The following is a 21,077-nucleotide window of genomic DNA, read 5'->3' on the forward strand; positions in this document are numbered from 1 at the left end:
AAGAAAAAAATCTCACTTCAGTACGTGTTTCCAAACAGTTCACATTCTTGCCACTACTGGCGTTACCGTACATATCGGTAAGTAATCTTCAGAATGAACGCCGTACTTGCTCGGCAACTTCTCTCGCATTTAGGTAATACGCCTCTGCGGAAGTGTAGGAAGATTGAATTCTCTAGGCTCATCGGCTAGCCACATGACGACATACAGCGAGCCATGACACATTTTGAACTGAACACCCAGTACTTTAATTTCAGCCAGTTGAACGGAACGCTGTGTTGCAGGTACCGCTATATCAGAAGTTGGGTGGTATCTATTAGTTTTGTGTAAAATTATAAATGTTTTCGATTTTACAGACATTTGTAGTTTCGAATAGGATTAAGTACCGGTACAGTAGTGGGGGTCGCAAACAAATGCCACTCCCAAAAGTGGATCTCGTCGTCAAAAACCACTGCTATGTAATACAGTGTAGAACAATTCCGTGACTCTCAGAGGAACAGCGGAGCAAAGACAAACATGGCTGAAGGCCAAGGCTAAGCGCCTTTAGAATTGATTGATTCTACAATTAACGCAATTGTGCATTTTGTTGCAGGTCTCAGTCTGGAAAACAACTTGTCCATCAGCTCAATGGGACCGCAGTCTCCACTGGATATGAAGCCTGATACCGCAAGCTTGCTTGGCTCTGGCAGTTTCAGTCCTACGGGCGGCGGAGGAGGCGGAGGCGGACCCAACAGCCCCAAGTAAGGACTCACTATTCCTACTTCCTTTTATTGATGTTTATAAAATACAGTAGAATCTCTATTATCCGTCGCAGTGAAGGGGATGGACTGAACGGTTAATCGAACAAAGGGGATAATCCGTACCTTACACATTTTCATAAATTAAATGCATAATACTTTCCGTTTCGTGATTTCCTCCGTGAAGTTGTGTTTAGAATGCAAGATAGTGGATCAGAATTTCACTAATTGAAGTCTGGTTGTCAGCAATCAGTTTTTAAGGGCCAAGGAAAATCCTTGTGGTGGTTGTCTGTGGAAAGATACGAATAGTACAGGTCTCTGTTGTGGAATTACATAATTTATACACTTTGTCCTTTTTTTTTATTAAATCGCGCACAGTTGTAACGCCAAACTCGTATTCTCATGCGAGATGAGTCACGATTTCTGTTGACACTCGTAGAAGACGTTTTGCATAGAAGTTACACAGTACTGTCACTGGAACAGTAGGACAAAGATTGAATAGTGCACGGGTTTGCTATAAATTCTTGGCATCTTTTCTTTGAAACAGGTAGTGACCAGTGGCGTAGCATGAAATTTTGAGCAGGGGAAGCTAAGTCAAGTTGTCTTTCATGTACATATGAGAAAACGTATTACAAAAATATAGTTTTAAAATAAATAATAGTCAATGTCGAGTCAGCAGTCGAAGATTGGTTGGAACCTCGTAAGTAACATCACAGTCTACTATATACAGTCGCGAAGCTTGAGGTGTTTTTTTTGCAAATCTCGTGATAAAGCGCTCCAAGCGGTTAGCAACTAGAAACAATAGACTATCGAGTGCTAGCTCGTTGCTTATTTCACATTGATGCTTGTGAAATGTTCGTTATTGGTTATAATGAAAACGTTAATGGCTAAAATATAATAATTGGAATAATAATATGGGACAAGGAAGAGACGTTTGTAGTGCTATAAATTGTAGCAACAGTAAGAGAAAGAGGCCAGAGTTATCCTTTTTCCGATTTGCGAAAGATTCAGAAAGGTTCCTGGGTTTCCTCAAGAATGCTGTGCAGAAACAAAACTCTTAATTTTGAAGTTCTTTGTGACTGTTAGAATACATTATATCCTTAAATTTCACAATTAAATGTTTCAGTCTAACCGAAAGGACATTAGATACCGGTTAAAGTTCTGTCACTTAGGCTGCTAAATTTCCAGAGAAATAAAGGTTAGGTCTACTTTTTTTTTCAGGGATATATTTTTAATTGTAGCTATTAATTTTGTTATTATTTTTATGTGTTATTTTACTAAAGACGTAGAAAAATTAAGTTCGTTTTAATAAAATTTATTGATCACGTTTTATTTTCAATTCTGGTGGGATTATTATTGCTTAGGTCTACTTTTTTTTTCAAAGGATATGTTTTTAATTATAGCTGTTAATTTTGTTGTTATTTTTATTTGTTGCTTTACTAGATAAGTAGAAAAAGTCTGTTACAATAAAATTTATTGATCACGTTTTATTTCCAATTCTGGTGTGATTATTATTACTTAACCTCATCCCACTTTGTTAACTACGTAAGCCTACACTACAAGTACCGGTACGCGTAAGTTACTTCATTAATTCATATTTCCATTATTATTGGTGTAAAGGGAAATGCAAATTAATCTTTATTGGTTTCATAGTTAATTATCGCTATAATCTTGAATGAGTGAAGCTATTACAGTAAATTTCAGTTCGTTTTGCACAAACAAAAATTATATTAACTTATTTCTTGCAGGTATCTTCGAGTTTATGGTGGAATTTAATATACTTCATTAAAATAATAAATTAACTTTATACATTTAATATTTCAATAATGGAAGGAAGGTGTTAATTTTGCCAAAAGAACACAACGAAAGTATAACATATTTTGACGTCTGCTAGGAGAGAGATCTGCGATGATGAGGCGATAGTAGCGATCCCAGTGGTGGGCAACTACCCATGTTTGCATTTTTACTACATATTGAGCTTCGCGACTGTATATAGTAGACTGTGGTAACATAAATAAGGCATGACCTGAAATGGTACGTAGTAAAATATGATTTCACGGTTTACACATATCTTTAACAAATATACACGTATACGTATAACACTAGCTCACTCCCTGTCATACTTAGAAAAATCACAATATTAACGGTCAATAGATACAGTATTACTATCATTACGTAAGTATGCGTCTGTGTTTTGGTTATGTCCTTTATTGACAGCAAGGGAGTCGGTCATTTGTTTTCTTAATCACACTTTTGTTCGTAAGTCAGTCTTGATAATAGAATTGTCCTAAAAAATTCAAGTAAATTGGTGTCAGGAACTGTTATTTCACTCATTATTTATTATATCAGCCATAGTGCACACTAACACTTCAACTGAACACAACTCACGAAAGGGATAACTCGGAAACTAAATTATTTTGAATGTAAAAGCTAGCTTCTTGCGAGCCTTGCGACTAGGGTAGTTTAGTTAAAAAAGGGATGGAAAATCTGCGGGGTGGGTTACACAGAAGAATGAATGAAAGAAACCAGTCTGCTTGGAAGCTGGTGTGTGCAAGCTTACTGCTGCATCACAAATCATCTTGAGCTGCCGCATCACAATATTTAACGCATAAATATAAACTCTATTAAAATTAATAAATAATTTTGTTCGTAAACTGCAGGTTATTATGAAATTATTATTAACTGGGGAAGCTGAGCTTTTTAGCTTACATTGACGCTACGCCACTGGTAGTGACTATTTTACAAGTTGCAAAACACATCCACCACAAGTAACTCTTCCAGGGGCCTGTTTCTCAAAACTCACGGACTAGTAATACTAGTCTGTACAGTAGTAATAATAGTTTGTTTTACAAGTCTGTTTCTAGAAACTACAAGGGTAAAGTAGTAGTTACCAGTTCACAGACTAGTAATATTGGTCGATTTCATCAGTTCCTAAAAGATTCTGTTTCTCAAAATGCTAATCTAGTGGATTATACTAGTATTCCACAGGAATATTCCTACAAGACTCTAAAGACTGGTGATTTCTATATTATCAGTTGCCAGTGGCAATCTTTCTCAGATAATCAAAACAAAATATTGTAGTTATTTTTTTAATATGTGGTTTAGTGATTCCGATTGAAGTAGTAAAGAAGTTGTTGTGAGAAGAGCTAAAACTATATCGAGAAGGAACAATTATTATTCCTTTACGGGAGCATTGTTTAAATATAATGAATGGTTTAAATAAAGTGCTGAAAAGCTTGGAGAGTTGTTCAATATAGTGAGACCTGCCATAACAAGACAAACAAATAGAAGTCATGCATTATCAGCAAAGCTTCAAATACAAATTGCTCTACAAATCGGGATGTTGATTATTTTCCAATGCCATCTGGTTTTTCTGCCCTAGACCAGCAACACATGCAGAATTTTTTTCCTAATAATCTGATACCAATTCATCAACTGCAGTAATTTTTGCTGGCTCTCCTCCTCCACTGCCAGTTCTTCTGACATTGTCAACTTTAGCCTACAAATTAAGTACAAAATGACACTAATTTACGAATAGAGCAAACGTAAAACTGAAAAAAAAAAAAAAAAATAGCGAATTTTTCAAGTCATAAGTAGCATTCATGTCGTCAGAAGACCCACTAGCTACATAATGTGTTCATATTATGATACTGTGAACTTGAATTGGTACTCGTCAAAGTTGCTTTCTTACTGTTGGGCCAGTAAGTGTCCCTAACGTATGCATAATCTTTTTTCTGAGGTATCAGTTCCATAGCCTCACATATTACACATTTTTTTTGTCCATTCGTTTACTTTATCATTTTTGTTACTGTGCTTGAAAAAGCACCAAATAATATATCCTTTGATTCATTAATCATATTGAGTATAGTTAATTTGCTTTCAATTGATGGAATTTCAAGAAAATAGAGAAGTAAGAACCAAAACACAAACAACTTAGCCTCCTAACCTCAAATAACAATACCTACCAATGGCTATAAACAAATGAACTCAATCAGCTGACTAGTGAAATAGATCATGTGACTAGTGAAAAATTGTCACAAGTTAATATACTGGTAAAATAGTTTGAGAAACAGAATCTACTAGAGCTGACGAAATATACTCTGGTAACTAGTAACTGGTGAACTACTAAACTAGTATTTTTGAGAAACAGGCCCCTGTTGGCGGCAGCAATACTGTGTACTACTATATTATATTGGGGGGATGTATAAGAACATTTTGTTAAGATATATGGACATGATACAATAGGCAGGGACCAACTTATATTAACGGTGGTACTACACATGCATCAGTAATAAATGAAATAATAGATCAACACTCAGCGAAGTTACATTTTGCTACTGGTCGTTGCTGCAATAGCAATAATGCTCTGATGAGTGAATATTTTCTACAAATTTACCGTCTTTGAAGATTAATTCATATTATAATTCTGAGCACGAATCTTCTCAGCAGTCCAAAAAGAGTTCATAAGTGAGAAAAACCTCTTTATTGCAGGGTTGCCAGATTGGTATAACTAAAAGTAGCGAAAGCTCGCTGGAAAAGCAGCCAAAATTTAGAAAAAGTAGCCCAATATAAATAGCAAATTTATATTTCGCGCATTATATGTATTTAACTGAATCGGAATGTTTTTTTTTTCAAGTCTCCTTTATGAGCACTATAGTCCCGTCGCTCTAATTTCCGGCAGCCAATCGCGTTGCAGGTCGGCTACATTTAAACGTGTGTGTCTTGTGATTCGCCGTTGAAGACGTCATTCATTTCTTAAGGCTCGATAAATACTTAATATAATCGCCCGCCATTTTGGCTCTTTCGTTGGCGTTCGCAGAAAGCACACGAAGACATTATTTGCCGCTCAATTATTTGCTGAATTACAGTGCGTTTGATTTATTATCATAGGAGCTACGACATGATAATGTTTAACAGTGTGGCAAATAGATTCCTCGTATGGTACCTTGGCAACAAAAGAACAGAAATGGCGAACGATACTACTTACCTAGACTTTATAGAGCCTTCACTTCCTAAGACGTAAGCAAAGAGGAGGAGTCACGCCGGGAATAACAGCGTCGCGACTATAATTTGAACTTTATAAACTTTACAATCTGCTTCATTGCTGTCTTCTTTCACATCCTGAAGCCAGTTTGAGAATGAAGTACCATTTAACCACTGCCTATTAAACGTTTTGGTATACTTCTCCCACTTTCCTATGTTTAGCAATTACAGAACGAAATAATAAATATTTCCATTTTCAGTACAATCACAAAACAAAATAAATGTATAAAAAAGTTATTCACTATTACAATTTAAAATGTTACTGTATATCACTTCTATAACAAACACAGTTCTCTTAAAATTATTTCACTATAGGACTCAGAATTGAATAATTAGCCTACATTATAATTAGGATACAAAAAGTAAAAAAATTAATTCTCTTTTTTTTTTTTTTTCGTTGTTGGTAACTCTATAGCATCTATTACATGCTTTATGGTTGTGCTAACAGATGGAGTTACTTGTCAACAATGTGACGCTGAAACGTGTGTTCAGGTTACTGCCCAGCGACAGTCCTGACGTATTTTTATATTGTGATGATTGGTTAATTTATATTAACCCGGCACACTCACAATCATACAAATTTCCAGGCTCTAGACACCCAGGGAATTCCTCTTCTTCAAGAAAAATTCACCGAGAGCCTAGCCCGGGAATCGAACCCCAGGACCTCCTGATCTGGAAGCCAGCATGCTGACCAACAGACCACGGAGGCAGTCTAATTCTCTAATATAACTTAAAAACTGTATATCACTTTTACAAAAGATCCTAGTTCCTAATTTAAGATTATTGTAATAAACTACATCGGCATTCACAAATATACTAGCGCTTGAATTGGAGAGAAAACAGCAACTGATTATTATATGCCTGCAGGCTGCACTTCGCCACTGCATTACTGCTGGCACTGGTCATGAAAAGACGAGAAAATCCCCTTACACTGGATTGGTCATGTGACATGTACAATAAATATATATTTCGCATAGGTACGTCGTTTCTCGTGGTTAAGGTGGTGGTGGAATAAAGCGAGACGTACACTGTAACAGGTTTTTTTTCACGGAGAGGAAGACTGTTACTACACCTATTATTGTTAATTTTCCACAAATTCAAATCAGAAAAAAATAGCCCAAAAATAGCCCCGAAAATTTTTGAGTAGCCCAAAAAGTCGCAAGTAGCCCAATGGTAAAAATCAATAGCCAATTAAAATTTTAAGTAGCCCAATTGGCTACTTGTAGCCCAATCTGGCAATCCTGCTTTATTGAAGCATTAGAAACCGGCAAACTTAAAACTGATAAGAATTCATGCTCATACTAACATACTCTGGAATGATGGGGACGCCTGGGAGCCCTAGCCATGCCCTACACAGCTCAATTCGTGTGGGACATGTTCCTTCTTGCCCCATTATAGTCGGCGTCAATGTGAGACATACTATAACTTGATATGCATATATATTATTTTAATGTACCGAAGTACATATGATATTTCCATGCAGATATTCTGCGTCATCATTCGATGAAAGATTAATGGAACGGAGAAAAATTCTCTCCGGCGCCGGGATTTGAACCCGGGTTTTCAGCTCTACGTGCTGATGCTTTATCCACTAAGCCACACCGGATACAACTCCGACGCCGGTTAGAATCGTCTCAGATTAAGCTCCAACTCTTGGGTTCCCTCTAGTGGCCGCCCTCTGCACTACGTCATAGATGTCTATGAACGCAGGACCGAAGTCCACACATGTGCTGAGGTGCACTCGATATGAGTGACTAGTTGGCCGGGATCCGACGGAATAAGCGCCGTCTTAAATCACGAAGTGATTTTACGCATATCATATATTATTTTAATGTACCGAAGTACATATGATGTCATTGATGTCTATGAACGCAGGACCGAAGTCCACATATGTGCTGAGGTGCAGAGGGCGGCCACTAGAGGGAACCCAAGAGTTGGAGCTTAATCTGAGACGATTCTAACCGGCGTCGGAGTTGTATCCGGTGTGGCTTAGTGGATAAAGCATGAGCACGTAGAGCTGAAAACCCGGGTTCAAATCCCGGCGCCGGAGAGAATTTTTCTCCTTTCCATTACTCTTTCATGATATGCATAGTTTTTTCTTTACCTACTATTAAGGGCTAAGTCATAGCAAAAAAAATGCTTCCAACAATGATTTCACAATAAATCTGTGCTTATCTTTATACTTACTTACTGGCTTTTAAGGAACCCGGAGGTTCATTGCCGCCCTCACATAAGCCGCCATCGGCCCCTATCCTGAGCAAGATTAATTCAGTCTCTACCATCATATCCCAACCTCCCTCAAATTCATTTTAATATTATCCTCCCATCTACGTCTCGGACTCCCCAAAGGTATTTTTCCCTCCGGCCTCCCAACTAATACTCTATATGCATTTCTGGATTCGCCCATACTTGCTACATGCCCTGCCCATCTCAAACGTCTGGATTTAATGTTCCTAATTATGTCGGGTGAAGAATACAATGCGTGCAGCTCTGCGTTGTGTAACTTTCTCATTCTCCTGTAATTTCATCCCTCTTAGCCCCAAGTATTTTCCTTTATTCTCAAACATTCTTAATCTCTGTTCCTCTCTCAAATTGAGAGTCCAAGTTTCACAACCATACAGAACAACTGGTAATATAATTGTTTTGAATTTAAATACTATTATAGTCACAATCATGCCATGGTATGAAAGAAAAATTTCACAACTTCGAGCGGGAATCGAACCTGCGACTTCCTGTTCGCCGGTCAGGCGCTCTACCACTGAGCTATCGAGTTAGTCTCACGGCAAACGTTTGGAATTATCCTTTCATACTGGCGACTCTGTTATAGAGTACTGTCCATAGTGTCTGATCTAGTCAGCACTGCTTATGGCTTGAAAGAAACTTTACAAATGTAATCTTCATCTAACGATGTTTGGTGACGTATACACGTCCGTTGATGTGACATATTAATGAATTTAAATACTATTATAGTCACAATCATGCCATGGTATGAAAGAAAAATTTTCACAACCTCGAGCGGGAATCGAACCTGCGACTTTCTGTTCTCCGGTCAGGCGCTCTACCACTGAGCTATCGAGTTCGTCTCATGAAAGGATAATTCCAAGCGTTTGGCGTGAGACGAACTCGATAGCTCAGTGGTAGAGCGCCTGACCGGAGAACAGGAAGTCGCAGGTTCGATTCCCGCTCGAGGTTGTGAAATTTTTCTTTCATACCATGGCATGATTGTGACTATAATAGTATTTAAATTCATTAATATGTCACATCAACGGACGTGTATACGTCACCAAACATCGTAAGATGAAGATTATAATTATTTTATAAATTCTAACTTTCAGATTTCTTGACAACAGACTAGATGACAAAAGCTTCTCAACCGAATAATAACAGGCATTTCCTTATTGTTAGGTTTCGTAACAGGCTGTTTTTTACGGTTATGGATTGTTAGCCCTTCGCCCAACCCCCAAGCTGGAGGACCACCCCTTATCGGCTGTCCACGACTGCTTATTCAATATATTCGCAGCTGCCCTCCATATCTGGAGGCCGTCTCCTCTATTCTTATCTTTATAAACATTTGATCTTCAAAGTCGCCTCCGAACTTTCTTAAATGGACCTTGATTGTTATTCCCACGTAGGCCGACTCCTCATGATTTAAGGCTTTGTAGTAGTGGACAATTTCTGTACTTGGGAGTAACTAACATTGTGAAGAAATCAAGTTGGAAGCATAATTGTGTGACAGAAGTAGATTGATTAATGTTTGTTTTTATAAGTATTGGTTTTGTTGTGTGTTACAGCTCGTTCGGTATTGGTCACAGCAGCGTCCTAAACAACTCAACAAGCACTGCGCAGTCCAAAAGCTCCTCCACATCGTCGCCATATCCACCAAACCATCCGCTCAGTGGCTCAAAGCATCTGTGTTCCATCTGCGGGGATCGAGCCAGTGGGAAACATTATGGTGTCTACAGGTATCTGCTCTGTTAATCACCTTATTATGTATTATATAGCTTTCGGGTGTTAAATATTATAGTACCTGGTTGACTAGTTTCAGCCTGTTATGGGCCATCTTCAGAACTGGTTGGTGTTGGTCTTGGCGTTTTTTTGTTTGCGTTTTCCTGTCGAGGTGTGTTTGTGTAGTGTAATGTGGAGTCAAAGAGTGTGTGTGTTCTGAAATTGAGTTGTGTGTTGAGAATTTCATGTGGATGTGTTTTTGTGTGTGTATTTATTTCGTATTGTTCTGCTGTGTTTAGTTTCTGGCTTTTTGGTTGAATATGTAGAATTTCCATGTCCAATGTCAATGTCCCAGTCTATCACGGAAACAGTCCATTGTCTTTCTCACAGTTACATGAATGATCTGTTCCATCTCATAATCTGTTTTCGTGGGACATTGTTTGACTGTGAACGGTTCTCATTTTGAGCATCTGTGGTAAAGTTTGGACTTCTCGAGATGGAATGACACACAACCAGATAGATCACATCTTGATAGATAAACGGAGACATACTAGTATAGTAGACATTCGAACTTTCAGGGGGGCAGACTGTAATTCTGACCATTATTTGATAATTGGAGAATTAAGAGAAAAACTATCAGTAGCCAAGCGAGTAGAGCAACAAGCTAATATTATTAGATTCAATATTCTGAAATTAAAGGACGACGAAACTAAGCAACGTTATCAGGTTGAAATTTCAAATAGGTTTGCTGCTTTAGCAACTGCTGACGAAGCTGAGGAAGAGTTAGATGTTAATAGCGTGTGGGACAATATCCGAGATAATATCAAAATTGCAGCTGAGCAGAGCATAGGCAATCATGAAACTAAGAAAAAGAAACCATGGTTTGATGAAGACTGTTGCATTGCAGTAGATAGAAGGAAACAGACAAAATAGAAATTCTTACAGGATCCAATTGTGGAGAATAGAGATAATTATTTCAATGAAAGACGGGAAGCAAGTCGTACACTTAGGAATAAAAAGAGAGATTACTTGAAGGAAAAACTGAATGAGGTAGAAACAAATAGTAAGAATAACAACATTCCAGATTTATATAAGGGTATAAAGGAATTTAAAAACAGATATCAGGCAAGGTAAACGTGATTAAGGATGAGAATGGTGACTTGCTTGCAGACTCTCATTCAATCCTGAACAGATGGAAAAACTATTTTGGACAACTACTAAATATACATAGGCCAAATAGAAATGATCGGCACGAAATTCAAATACAAACTGCTGAGCCATTTATACCGGAACCCACACTTTCTGAAGTCGAAATTGCAATAGAAAATCTGAAAAAGTACAAGTCTCCAGGTATCGATCAAATTCCAGCAGAATTAATACAAGAGGGTGGAAGCGCATTATCTGACGAAATTTATGAACTTGTACTTGCAATTTGGGAAAAGGAAATTGTACCAGAAGAATGGAAGGAGTCCATAAAATCGTACCTATTTTTAAGAAGGGGGACAAGACTAACTGTAGTAACTTTCGAGGAATATCACTTTTGTTGACGTCGTATAAAATTTTGTCGAATATCCTTTTGAGAAAATTAACTCCATATGTAGATGAAATTATTGGGGATTATCAGTGTGGTTTTAGGCGTAATAGATCGACTATTGATAAGATTTTTTGTATTCGACAGATAATGGAGAAAAAATGGGAGTATAAGGGTACAGTACATCAGTTATTCATAGATTTCAAAAAGGCGTACAACTCGGTTAAGAGAGAAGTTTTATATAATATTCTTATTGAATTTGGTATTCCCAAGAAACTAGTTCGATTAATTAAAATGTGTCTTAGTGAAACTTACAGCAGAGTCCGTATAGGCCAGTTTCTATCTGATGCTTTTCCAATTCACTGCGGGCTAAAGCAGGGAGATGCATTGTCACCTCTACTTTTTAACTTCGCTCTAGAATATGCCATTAGGAAAGTTCAGGATAACAGGCAGGGTTTGGAATTGAACGGGTTACATCAGCTTCTTGTCTAGGTATGCGGATGACGTGAATATGTTAGCAGAAAATCCACAAATGATTAGGGAAAACACGGAAATTCTACTTGAAGCAAGTAAAGCGATAGGATTGGAAGTAAATCCCGAAAAGACAAAGTATATGATTATTACTCGTGACCAGAATATTGTACGAAATAGAAATATAAAAATTGGAGATTTATCTTTCGAAGAGGTGGAAAAATTCAAATATCTTGGAGCAACAGTAACAAATATAAATGACACTCGGGAGGAAATTAAATGCAGAATAAATATGGGAAATGCCTGTTATTATTCGGTTGAGAAGCTTTTGTCATCTAGTCTGCTGTCAAAAAATCTGAAAGTTAGAATTTATAAAACAGTTATATTACCAGTTGTTCTGTATGGTTGTGAAAGTTGGACTCTCACTTTGAGAGAGGAACAGAGATTAAGGGTGTTTGAGAATAAGGTTCTTAGGAAAATATTTGGGGCTAAGAGGGATGAAGTTACAGGAGAATGGAGAAAGTTACACAGCGCAGAGCTGCACGCATTGTATTCTTCACCTGACATAATTAGGAACATTAAATCCAGACGTTAGAGATGGGCAGGGCATGTAGCACGTATGGGCGAATCCAGAAATGCATATAGAGTGTTAGTTGGGAGGCCGGCGGGAAAATGACCTTTGGGGAGGCCGATACGTAGATGGGAGGATAATATTAAAACGGATTTGAGGGAGGTGGGATATGATGGTAGAGACTGGATTAATCTTGCTCAGGATAGGGATCAATGGCGGGCTTATGTGAGGGCGGCAATGAACCTCCGGGTTCCTTAAAAGCCAGTAAGTAAATGGTAAAGTTTGGTTAGTGATAGTGTTTTGTTTAGTTCTATGCCCTACTCAACATGATTTTACATACTTATTTGTCTCAAGTTTGAAGTCCACGAAACAAGTTTAATATATAGTTAAAAAACATAAAACGGGTGAATGGGTAAAATTTCGACGCATTCATACGTAAAATTTAGTGGGAATTCGGAATATGTAAATTTTAATATAGGGTGCCATTAAAAAAAGTAAAGTTCACTGTCACACTCCGTATGCCCGAAGAACTTTTTTCGAACACTGGTATATTGCATTGTTTATAAAACTTTTTGTCGTAAAATTAAAATGTAAGAAATTATTAGCAATATTCCAGGCGTATTGTTCACTCTGTATAATATGTAATAAAGTCATCAGGACGAAGTCATGCTGTGGACATCACACATGCCAAAAACCTCTGTCAGGCTCGAGCGCTCAAGCAGTTAATGGCAGAAAAACAAGTATTTAATTTGATTGTATTCGACTATAAGAACAACGAACATGTGCAAGTGAAATTCTGATCCAGTCCCTCGCGTCACTGTCCCTGTTTTACTGAATTTAGGGTTAAGACGCATTGTAGAGCGACCTCTACACCTTGACCCTGCTACCATGCCCATAAAAACATCGCATTCAGCAGAAGTATCCGACCGCAGATCCTCCACTTCCACTGTGTTGCCACATGGCCGCCTCCATGCGCTGTGACGCAACCTGTTGGAGACACGTGCCACTCTGATGACAGCCTGTCCATCTTGACAGCCCCCACTGGGGTAATTGCACTTCCACAATCCGAGAAATTAGCTTTTCATAATCTTAGTTTGTTTCGCCAGGAGATTGCATGTAAATGCTTGTGCTCTAATGACACTGGAGTCAATAGCTTGCGTTTTAATGTTTCATGAATGCGCACGTGATTTCCCTGCGTCGTATCTTTTAATAATGAAGGCATGACCATAGGCGCCGACGTCTTTGAAATATTGGGGGAGGGAGAGCAGGATTCTGTTCAAAAGTCTGCTCAAACGTCTGAGAAAACTTTAACTACTGTTTCTCAAAAATCCCCTTAGATATTTTACAGAAAATAACATCGCCTGATTTTTCGTATAATCCCAAGATAGTTGAAAACTACGGTCTTTATACACTACCTTTTCCCTTTCACTGTTTTGTTCACCATTCGTTGATTCTTGTAGCAGTGGCGTAAGCAGAATTTGTCAAGATGGGGAGGGGGGCATTATTAAAATTGTTTACAATTTACGTTATCGGTATTTTGAATTTTGTTTATTATTATTATTATTATTATTATTATTATTATTATTATTATTATTATTACTTACTATTCATTCATTCATTCATAGCCTTCTGCCCAAGAGTAGGTCTTTCACTGCAAACTCTGCATTCTCCAGTCTTTCCTATTTTCTGCCTTCCTCTTTGTCTCCTCATATGATCCATATATCTTAATGTCTGACTTGAGGCTTTCCCGGCGTTTGATGTAGAATAACTCTTCTCGGGTTCTCAGCCAGGTGAGTTGGAGATTAGCTTCCAAGCTTTCGACGGCTAGCTCTGCCATCTTCTTCAGGGACGAAGTGATGTGGGACCACATCTAGCCGGTATATATGCAAAAGTAGGACTTCCCGCTGCGGGCCAATCAGGAGCTAGTTCCTAATCCCGACCAGCAAGTAGCTCCTGATTGGCTGCCGCGTCCACCAACCAGAATGCGCCTGGCGGTCGGGACTAGGAACTAGCGTATGTGGTACCTAAGAGGTTACGTCCAATTTCGGCTTCCCCTTCAAAATTTTCTAGAGCTCCTTCAGTGGAGCAGCGTAACCCGGAGTGAGACTAGTGGCTTGGAGCTCACATATTTAGTTTTGTACAGCCTCCAACCCCTTGCAAGGACGCGTTTTGCGTACCTTTTAAATCTGTCCTCCCAATTCTCTTTCGATTTTTCGATTTTTCGGCCCCACATCACTTCGTCCCTGAAGAAGATGGCAGAGCTAGCCGTCGAAAGCTTGGAAGCTAATCTCCAACTCACCTGGCTGAGAACCCGAGAAGAGTTATTCTATCTTAATGTCGTCTATCATCTGATATCTTCTTCTGCCGCGATCTTTTTTTTTTTTTTTTTTGCATTTTTATTTCAAATTTAAATTGTCATTTTAAAATATAATCATAATCATAACGGTCATTTACTACAAGCAGTAATGCAAAAATAGCAAACATCTGGCAAACCCGAACTGACGAAACCCATATTAACAGCTTCTGTTCGCTTTTGCTGCCATCTATTGTTTTTTTCGCCAATTAAACATACCTACCACAATATTCAAAATAGGAATTCTTTTGAGTCGTCCTTCCTTATGGCGCTAATATAAAGTTCGTAATATACAGAGTTATGAAATTATGCACGTTTGTAATCACGGTTTCCGTGGACATACTCTAATGCAAATAGTAACAGATTATAAAATTGCTCATTACTTAACCCACGCTAGGGTTATAAGTAAGGTAAATGAAAATATAACACAAATTACATAATTTTCACCATAGTAAGTTTGATTACGACACGTCAATCCTGGGTAGGTTGTGAGTTCGAGGTTCCTCGAGGTTGTGGGTTCGATCCCGATCCAGGTCGATGGAATTTGAGTGTGCTTAAATGCTACAGGCTCACGTCAGTAGATTTACTGGCATGTAAAAACTCCTGCGGGACAAAAGTCCAGCACACCGGCAGTTGCGAGCGTCGTTAAATAAACTATAATTAAATTAATTGATTACGACACATTCCAATAGGCAATCTTTTCTACGTATTATAACCAACCAATACTGAAGTCAAAATTCCTCGCCATTTGAAATGCTCTAATAACCGCGATTTATGAAAATAACCGGTTATCAGGTTAAACTGGCGAACAGAAATAACTGTAATTAACGATTAATCTTATGAAAATAGCCGGTTATGTTTGCCCGTCCCTAGCGTCAAGAAAGTATGGCGATTTAGAGAGCACACACAGGTAAATCCGTGGCGTTGTGAGGGAAACACGTTCCCATGTTTTCGGCGATGTGTGCAATTTCTACCGCCGCTGTAGTGAAAGACAGGATTGATAAATGACCAGCGCGTCTTCACTATAATGGTTTTTATACGTTAGTCGGTCTCGGCGGCTGATTACATCCTTTGGGGATGCTAGAAGTCTGAAGTTTATGCCGAAAAACGTCGTCATTGCACTGAAATAGCGCATTACGGACAAAATTCTAACAGTTAGTTGTGACGATTTCTATTCGCATTATACTTAGGGACCGAATTTTTTGGTGACGATTTGTGTTGCATTTTACAATTGATATGGCCTTAAATTGCACTGTAAACTGTGGTAAATTCAAAAGTATATAAACCAAACCATTTGGATCTGTCATCAGTAGACTTCGTTGAATTGCCACACGCAGCATGCAATCAGGTTGCCGATGTACGGTAGTATAGAGGAGGTGAGCGGCCTCCCGGTCTCGTAGTATAAGCAGTTCATGTTAAGAGATGTGACCGGTCCAAATAGATAGAGCAGCTACAGCTAATGTATACCTGTGTAAGCACTTGTTTTTGCATTACTGTGGTTGGAATAGTCAATGCCTAACATTTGTACAGTGCAGACAAGAATTCAATCAAACATACTACAATGAGAGTGTTGCTGTTCCAAACAATTGCCCCTGGAATACCCTTACCCCCGCAGCCAGTACAACTCTCAGAAGCCCTTAATATAGTGTATAAAGTATCACAAACCGTTATCCAAAATAACACTTCACTATTTTCAGAAAAAAGTGAAATGTAAGTTGAGAAACATTATTGCTGAAAATTCTGCCTATTCACAACTTCGTATTATAAATGATGTACTATCAGGTCACGAAGACATCTGAAGTTGGTGTACTAAAAAGTAGTGACTTTCCCTTCTTCAAATATGCACCTATTACATCGTGTGATGTTGAACGTACATTTTCCAATATAAAAACTGTTTGAGTGACCATCGGAGGAGGTTCACTTTGCAGTCACTCAAAATGTACGTAACTCTTCACTGCAATGCACATATTCAAGGATGATGTGAGTATCTTACATTAAATTTTAAGAGTTAATATATCTCACTACAAAATAATTGTGTATTTACATGTTTAGACATTTCCTACTTCAATGATCATTCATTATATTTCTTGACTGCAGAATACCGGTTTTATTGTAACCGCAGTATACTGTTCAGTGTTTAATTCAGAGGCATACTCCATCCGTTGCACGTCCTCTTCTCATACAGTCTATACCGCGTGCGTAGTAAACCTTACGATTCTCGTGGCAATTCCACGAAGTCTAGTCATCAGTTATGATTGAGTGCCTAATTAAGAATGTAACATTGTAAAATTCCTTTTTGCACGATAGTGTATTTTTTCGTCGTTACAGCAAACGGCCGCTATATTGGAAGTTTATTTTACTGAATTAAGAGTTGCCAGCTTAGATAAGTATTTTGAAATATTTGCTTTTGTTCGGATCAAATTTCTGTACATTTAAAGCACAAAACTAAAACTTTTTCAATAATTTATTATCATACCTAATATACTGCTCTCTTAAATTGACTGAGCATATTGGGAATTGAATCAATGGCATTTCTGAAACACGCTGTGAAATGTTTCGTATAAAATAATTTTTGTCTCGAAAAGTTTGTAAAATCGAGCAAAATTGTATTAAACTCTTTTGTTTGAAATATCTCAAAGAATAACCCCCTGAAATGAACGATTTTACTTACGGTTCACCCTGTATAAATACTTGTATATCGAAGGGTCATTATGTCTAAAAAGTAATTTTAATTGAAGACGTATTTACATCAAATTCTTCGGAACCAAGATTTCACTTGCCAATTTTTATTCTTACAAAAGAAACAGTTTCCAATGTGTTCGGTTTTAAATACAGGAAAGTTAAAACTGCTAGTAGGCCTACAAATAATTTGAATAGCATTAGATATCTTTTATTCCCACAAAAGAAACATTTCCAACGTTTCGCTTTTAAACACGGAGAGGTAAAAGTAGAATTTAATGTTAATTTAAGATAATCAGTTATTGAACAGCAGTTCACGAAATGATGACATGTCAGTTATCCTTGCTAGATGGTTAATTGCTTCACAGACTGCGGGGCGGTTATATCTTAACTTCATTTGTGTCATTGTGTTTGGCAGTCGTGGTGCGGATGCTAATGACAGCTCAATTACCTCTCCCACCCTGAAAGAGAGAACTTCCCGTGGAAATCTTACCCACGTAATGATGCCTTCACTGGTCCTTGATCTCGCAACCAGGGTTGTCCAACACTACTTGACCTTTCACTATAAAGTCAGTTTTAAAGGTGACCAAAACGATAGCAGCAGGCCAAATTTGTCATGTGAAGTTAAAGTACGTACAATATATCACTTTCCAAATCCCAGCACTCATTATTTTAATGTTTGCGGTGTTCTTCTCCATAGCTTTTGAAGTACACCTTATGAAGATTGAAATATTATTACAAATAATTTATCAGCATATCAATAACAGCCTTATAAAATTACTTACAAAAAACACTCCCAAAAATAATATACACTTATGAAAAAAAAAAATAAACAATTATTTTATTAACAATATTTTCACCGTTACAATTACACATATATAAACACTAAATATAAACATTTACATAGAGATAATAAATTTTACAGGAGAAAAAGTTCGTCCAAAGGGCTGGACTCTGGAGGAGTACCCAAAACGCTCATTGCATTTCCGCATTGAATAGCAATACTTAAGCGTTGACGCAAATAAGTAGTGCAACAGTGATCACCAGTAATGGAGATCAAAATTTGGCCGATTTGAGGTACCAAAACTTTAGCATCATGACTCCAAGGACCGAAGGTCTCCACAGCAAATGGGACAAAGATATAATTGTCTAAAAGATGACCATATTTATTGACTTTCTTCTTCACGGCTAATTCAGCAGCAGATGCTGCGCGTCTGGAGGTATTCGGTAAGTGAGATGGAGTTAGAGTGTCAACGCAAGTGGAGTCCCAAATTAAAGATTTTCCTCTAGACCATGGAATTAAGGTGAGACCATCGGGTCGTTTACCATCTGCGCGACTAATACCTGGTGGTTCCAAAAGAGACGGGATGCCACAAGAAGTCAGAGATCTTTTAATGATATCATTGAGTGATGTATGTCTGGGAATGCGACCCTTGCTCCTCATACAGCTGAGAGCATGATGACTGTAAATATCAGCAATTCCCCCGCAAATACATTGGTGTGGCTGGCAGAGTTTACACCCAAGGCGTAAAGCCATTGCGATTTTAAAGGATGTACTATCTATTAGGGTGCCGATGTGAGGAGAAGGTAATGCGTATAACCAAGCTCCAGACTCACTCTCTTGAAGAGCTAGGAGACGTGCAATGTCTTGTTCGGATGTGAAAGAAGAAAGGAGTGTATCTAAAATTTTTTGGGAAAAGATAACGTCCCACTGTTTTTGAAATTCAGGATGGGCAGGAGGATGAGTAATGAAGTTGTAATAATCTCGATTGTTATCAAACCTAAGATGAGAACAATAAACTTCAGACGTGGTGCAAGCCTTTGGGCCCTCCTTCTTATAAAACTACAAATGCGACAAGGAATTCATCGAATGCTTATAATTGCGTGACACGTTTATGTAGTTAGTGATTGTTATTGTAAGCATGGTTGAGATTGTAACTGTGTTGAGATATGAAAATATAAAAGTTTGATATCTGTTTTAATTTCTGTCTTTATACACCCCAGTCAGTTACGGAGCTCGTAACTTCATATTTTTTAATCCTGTACTTCTGAAACTTTCAGTACCTTTATTAGAATTGGTAAGGCAACAATAACCGTAAACATTTTTGAAATTGGAATTCGCATATTCGAGATAATAACGGTTTAAGTGTGTAGGGTGGTTTTAGCGCGACTGCTTAAGGGTTAACAAGGCAGCGCCTTCTTGTTATTCACTTCATAATTTTATTGTTTTCTCATCACATATAAGTTACAGTCACGAAGCTCAATACGTAGGAAATATGCATCCATAGATAGTTGTTAACCACTAGGATCGCTACTATCGCCTCATCATAGACAATGCGAAATAATACCTGCACATTCTATTGTTCCTAGTACCCTCATCAACTCAAGCTTCGTGACTGTATATACTAGACTGTGTTTCTCATTCCAGGAGGCCTAGTCTCGAGACAACAATGCAATTGATATTCGAAACGATTTACGCATCAGTATGTCGCCAGTGAGTTGTTTGAAATTGTATTGAAGCTTCGACATACTCCCAAACCACACAGGAGACTGATGTCTGATTTTCGTTGCTTATTTCATGACCATATAAAAGTGAAGGTGGAATAACTTTTGCAAATATACATGCGGCACATATTAAATATCAATTATTCCGTAAAGTGCACATTTTTAAATATATATTTGTTTCCTGTATTTCTTATAATAATGATTTTGTGCTGTGTTAATTTTTTTTATTTACGTAAACAATTAGGCCCTATGCACAATGCTTTTCGTTGTTTATTTCATGACCATATGAAAATGAAGATGGAATAACTTTACAAATATATAAGCGGCACATATTAAATATTTATTATTCCGTAAAGTGCACATTTTTTTTATACATATTTGTTTCATGTATGTCTTATAATAATGGTTTCGTGCCATGTTAATTTAATTTATTGTTTTTTTTATTTGCATAATTATGTACAATGGGGCCTACACAAAAAAAAAATCTTCATACACAATCGACGATATATTCACATTGGTTTGGAGTAATTTATTAAAGAATGGATTGAAAACTAATTTAGAAACGTGTTAAATGAATTATTCTTGCAAGGATGCTCCCTTGACCAAATGATCGTTTTTTCATTATTTGGATACAATAGCAATTGAGAAACGTCTTAAAGGAATTATCCTTGCTCCAAAATGTATGCTTCTGGACAAAATAATCGTATTTTAATTATTTAAATCAAATTTCTGGATAAATTTCAGAACACGGATTCCTTCCTTTCCTTCTTACTTCAAAATTCTAACCTTGTGCACACAAAATAAATTACTGGCACTGAAAAGTACCTTTTCGTAAGCATGATGATGCGCATTCGACAAACATAGACAAATCTGCTCTTTTTAGTATTTCAAGATATAATTGTCAGTGAGGAATCCGTATACTGAAATTTTCCCAAATTTCTATTAAGAAACGTGTTGTGTTATACGCATTATTCTGGTACCAAAAACGGATATTCACTGGACCAAATGGTCGTATTTTAATTATTTAATTATTTCGTAGTGTCATGTAATATTTTATGAGGTTGTTATGATTGAGATACGTACCGTATTGTTAATTGTTTTTATTTATAAGAATAGGCTATGAATGACCGAGTATAGGCTATATGGATTCGCGATCAGAGGGTGGCAGGTACTAAAGATGTTGCTTTACTAATTATCGAGTATCAAGTGTTGTGTACTTTACGGAACTCTTACCTATTAAGTATA

At 37.5% G+C, this 21,077-nt stretch overlaps 1 protein-coding gene across 3 annotated transcripts in view; it reads left to right on the top strand.

Annotated features, from left to right (window-relative positions):
• The window catches only part of usp (ultraspiracle), a 223,447-nt gene that overhangs the window by 155,316 nt on the left and 47,054 nt on the right, over positions 1–21,077 (top strand). For all 3 annotated transcript variants that reach the window (XM_069842483.1, XM_069842482.1, XM_069842484.1), the window contains exons 2-3: positions 590–737; positions 9,569–9,739. In XM_069842483.1, the coding sequence (XP_069698584.1) occupies positions 590–737; positions 9,569–9,739 (319 nt within the window). The remainder of the gene's footprint in view (positions 1–589; positions 738–9,568; positions 9,740–21,077) is intronic.

Source organism: Periplaneta americana, chromosome 12, assembly GCF_040183065.1.
Source record: "Periplaneta americana isolate PAMFEO1 chromosome 12, P.americana_PAMFEO1_priV1, whole genome shotgun sequence".
NCBI lineage: Eukaryota > Metazoa > Arthropoda > Insecta > Blattodea > Blattidae > Periplaneta > Periplaneta americana.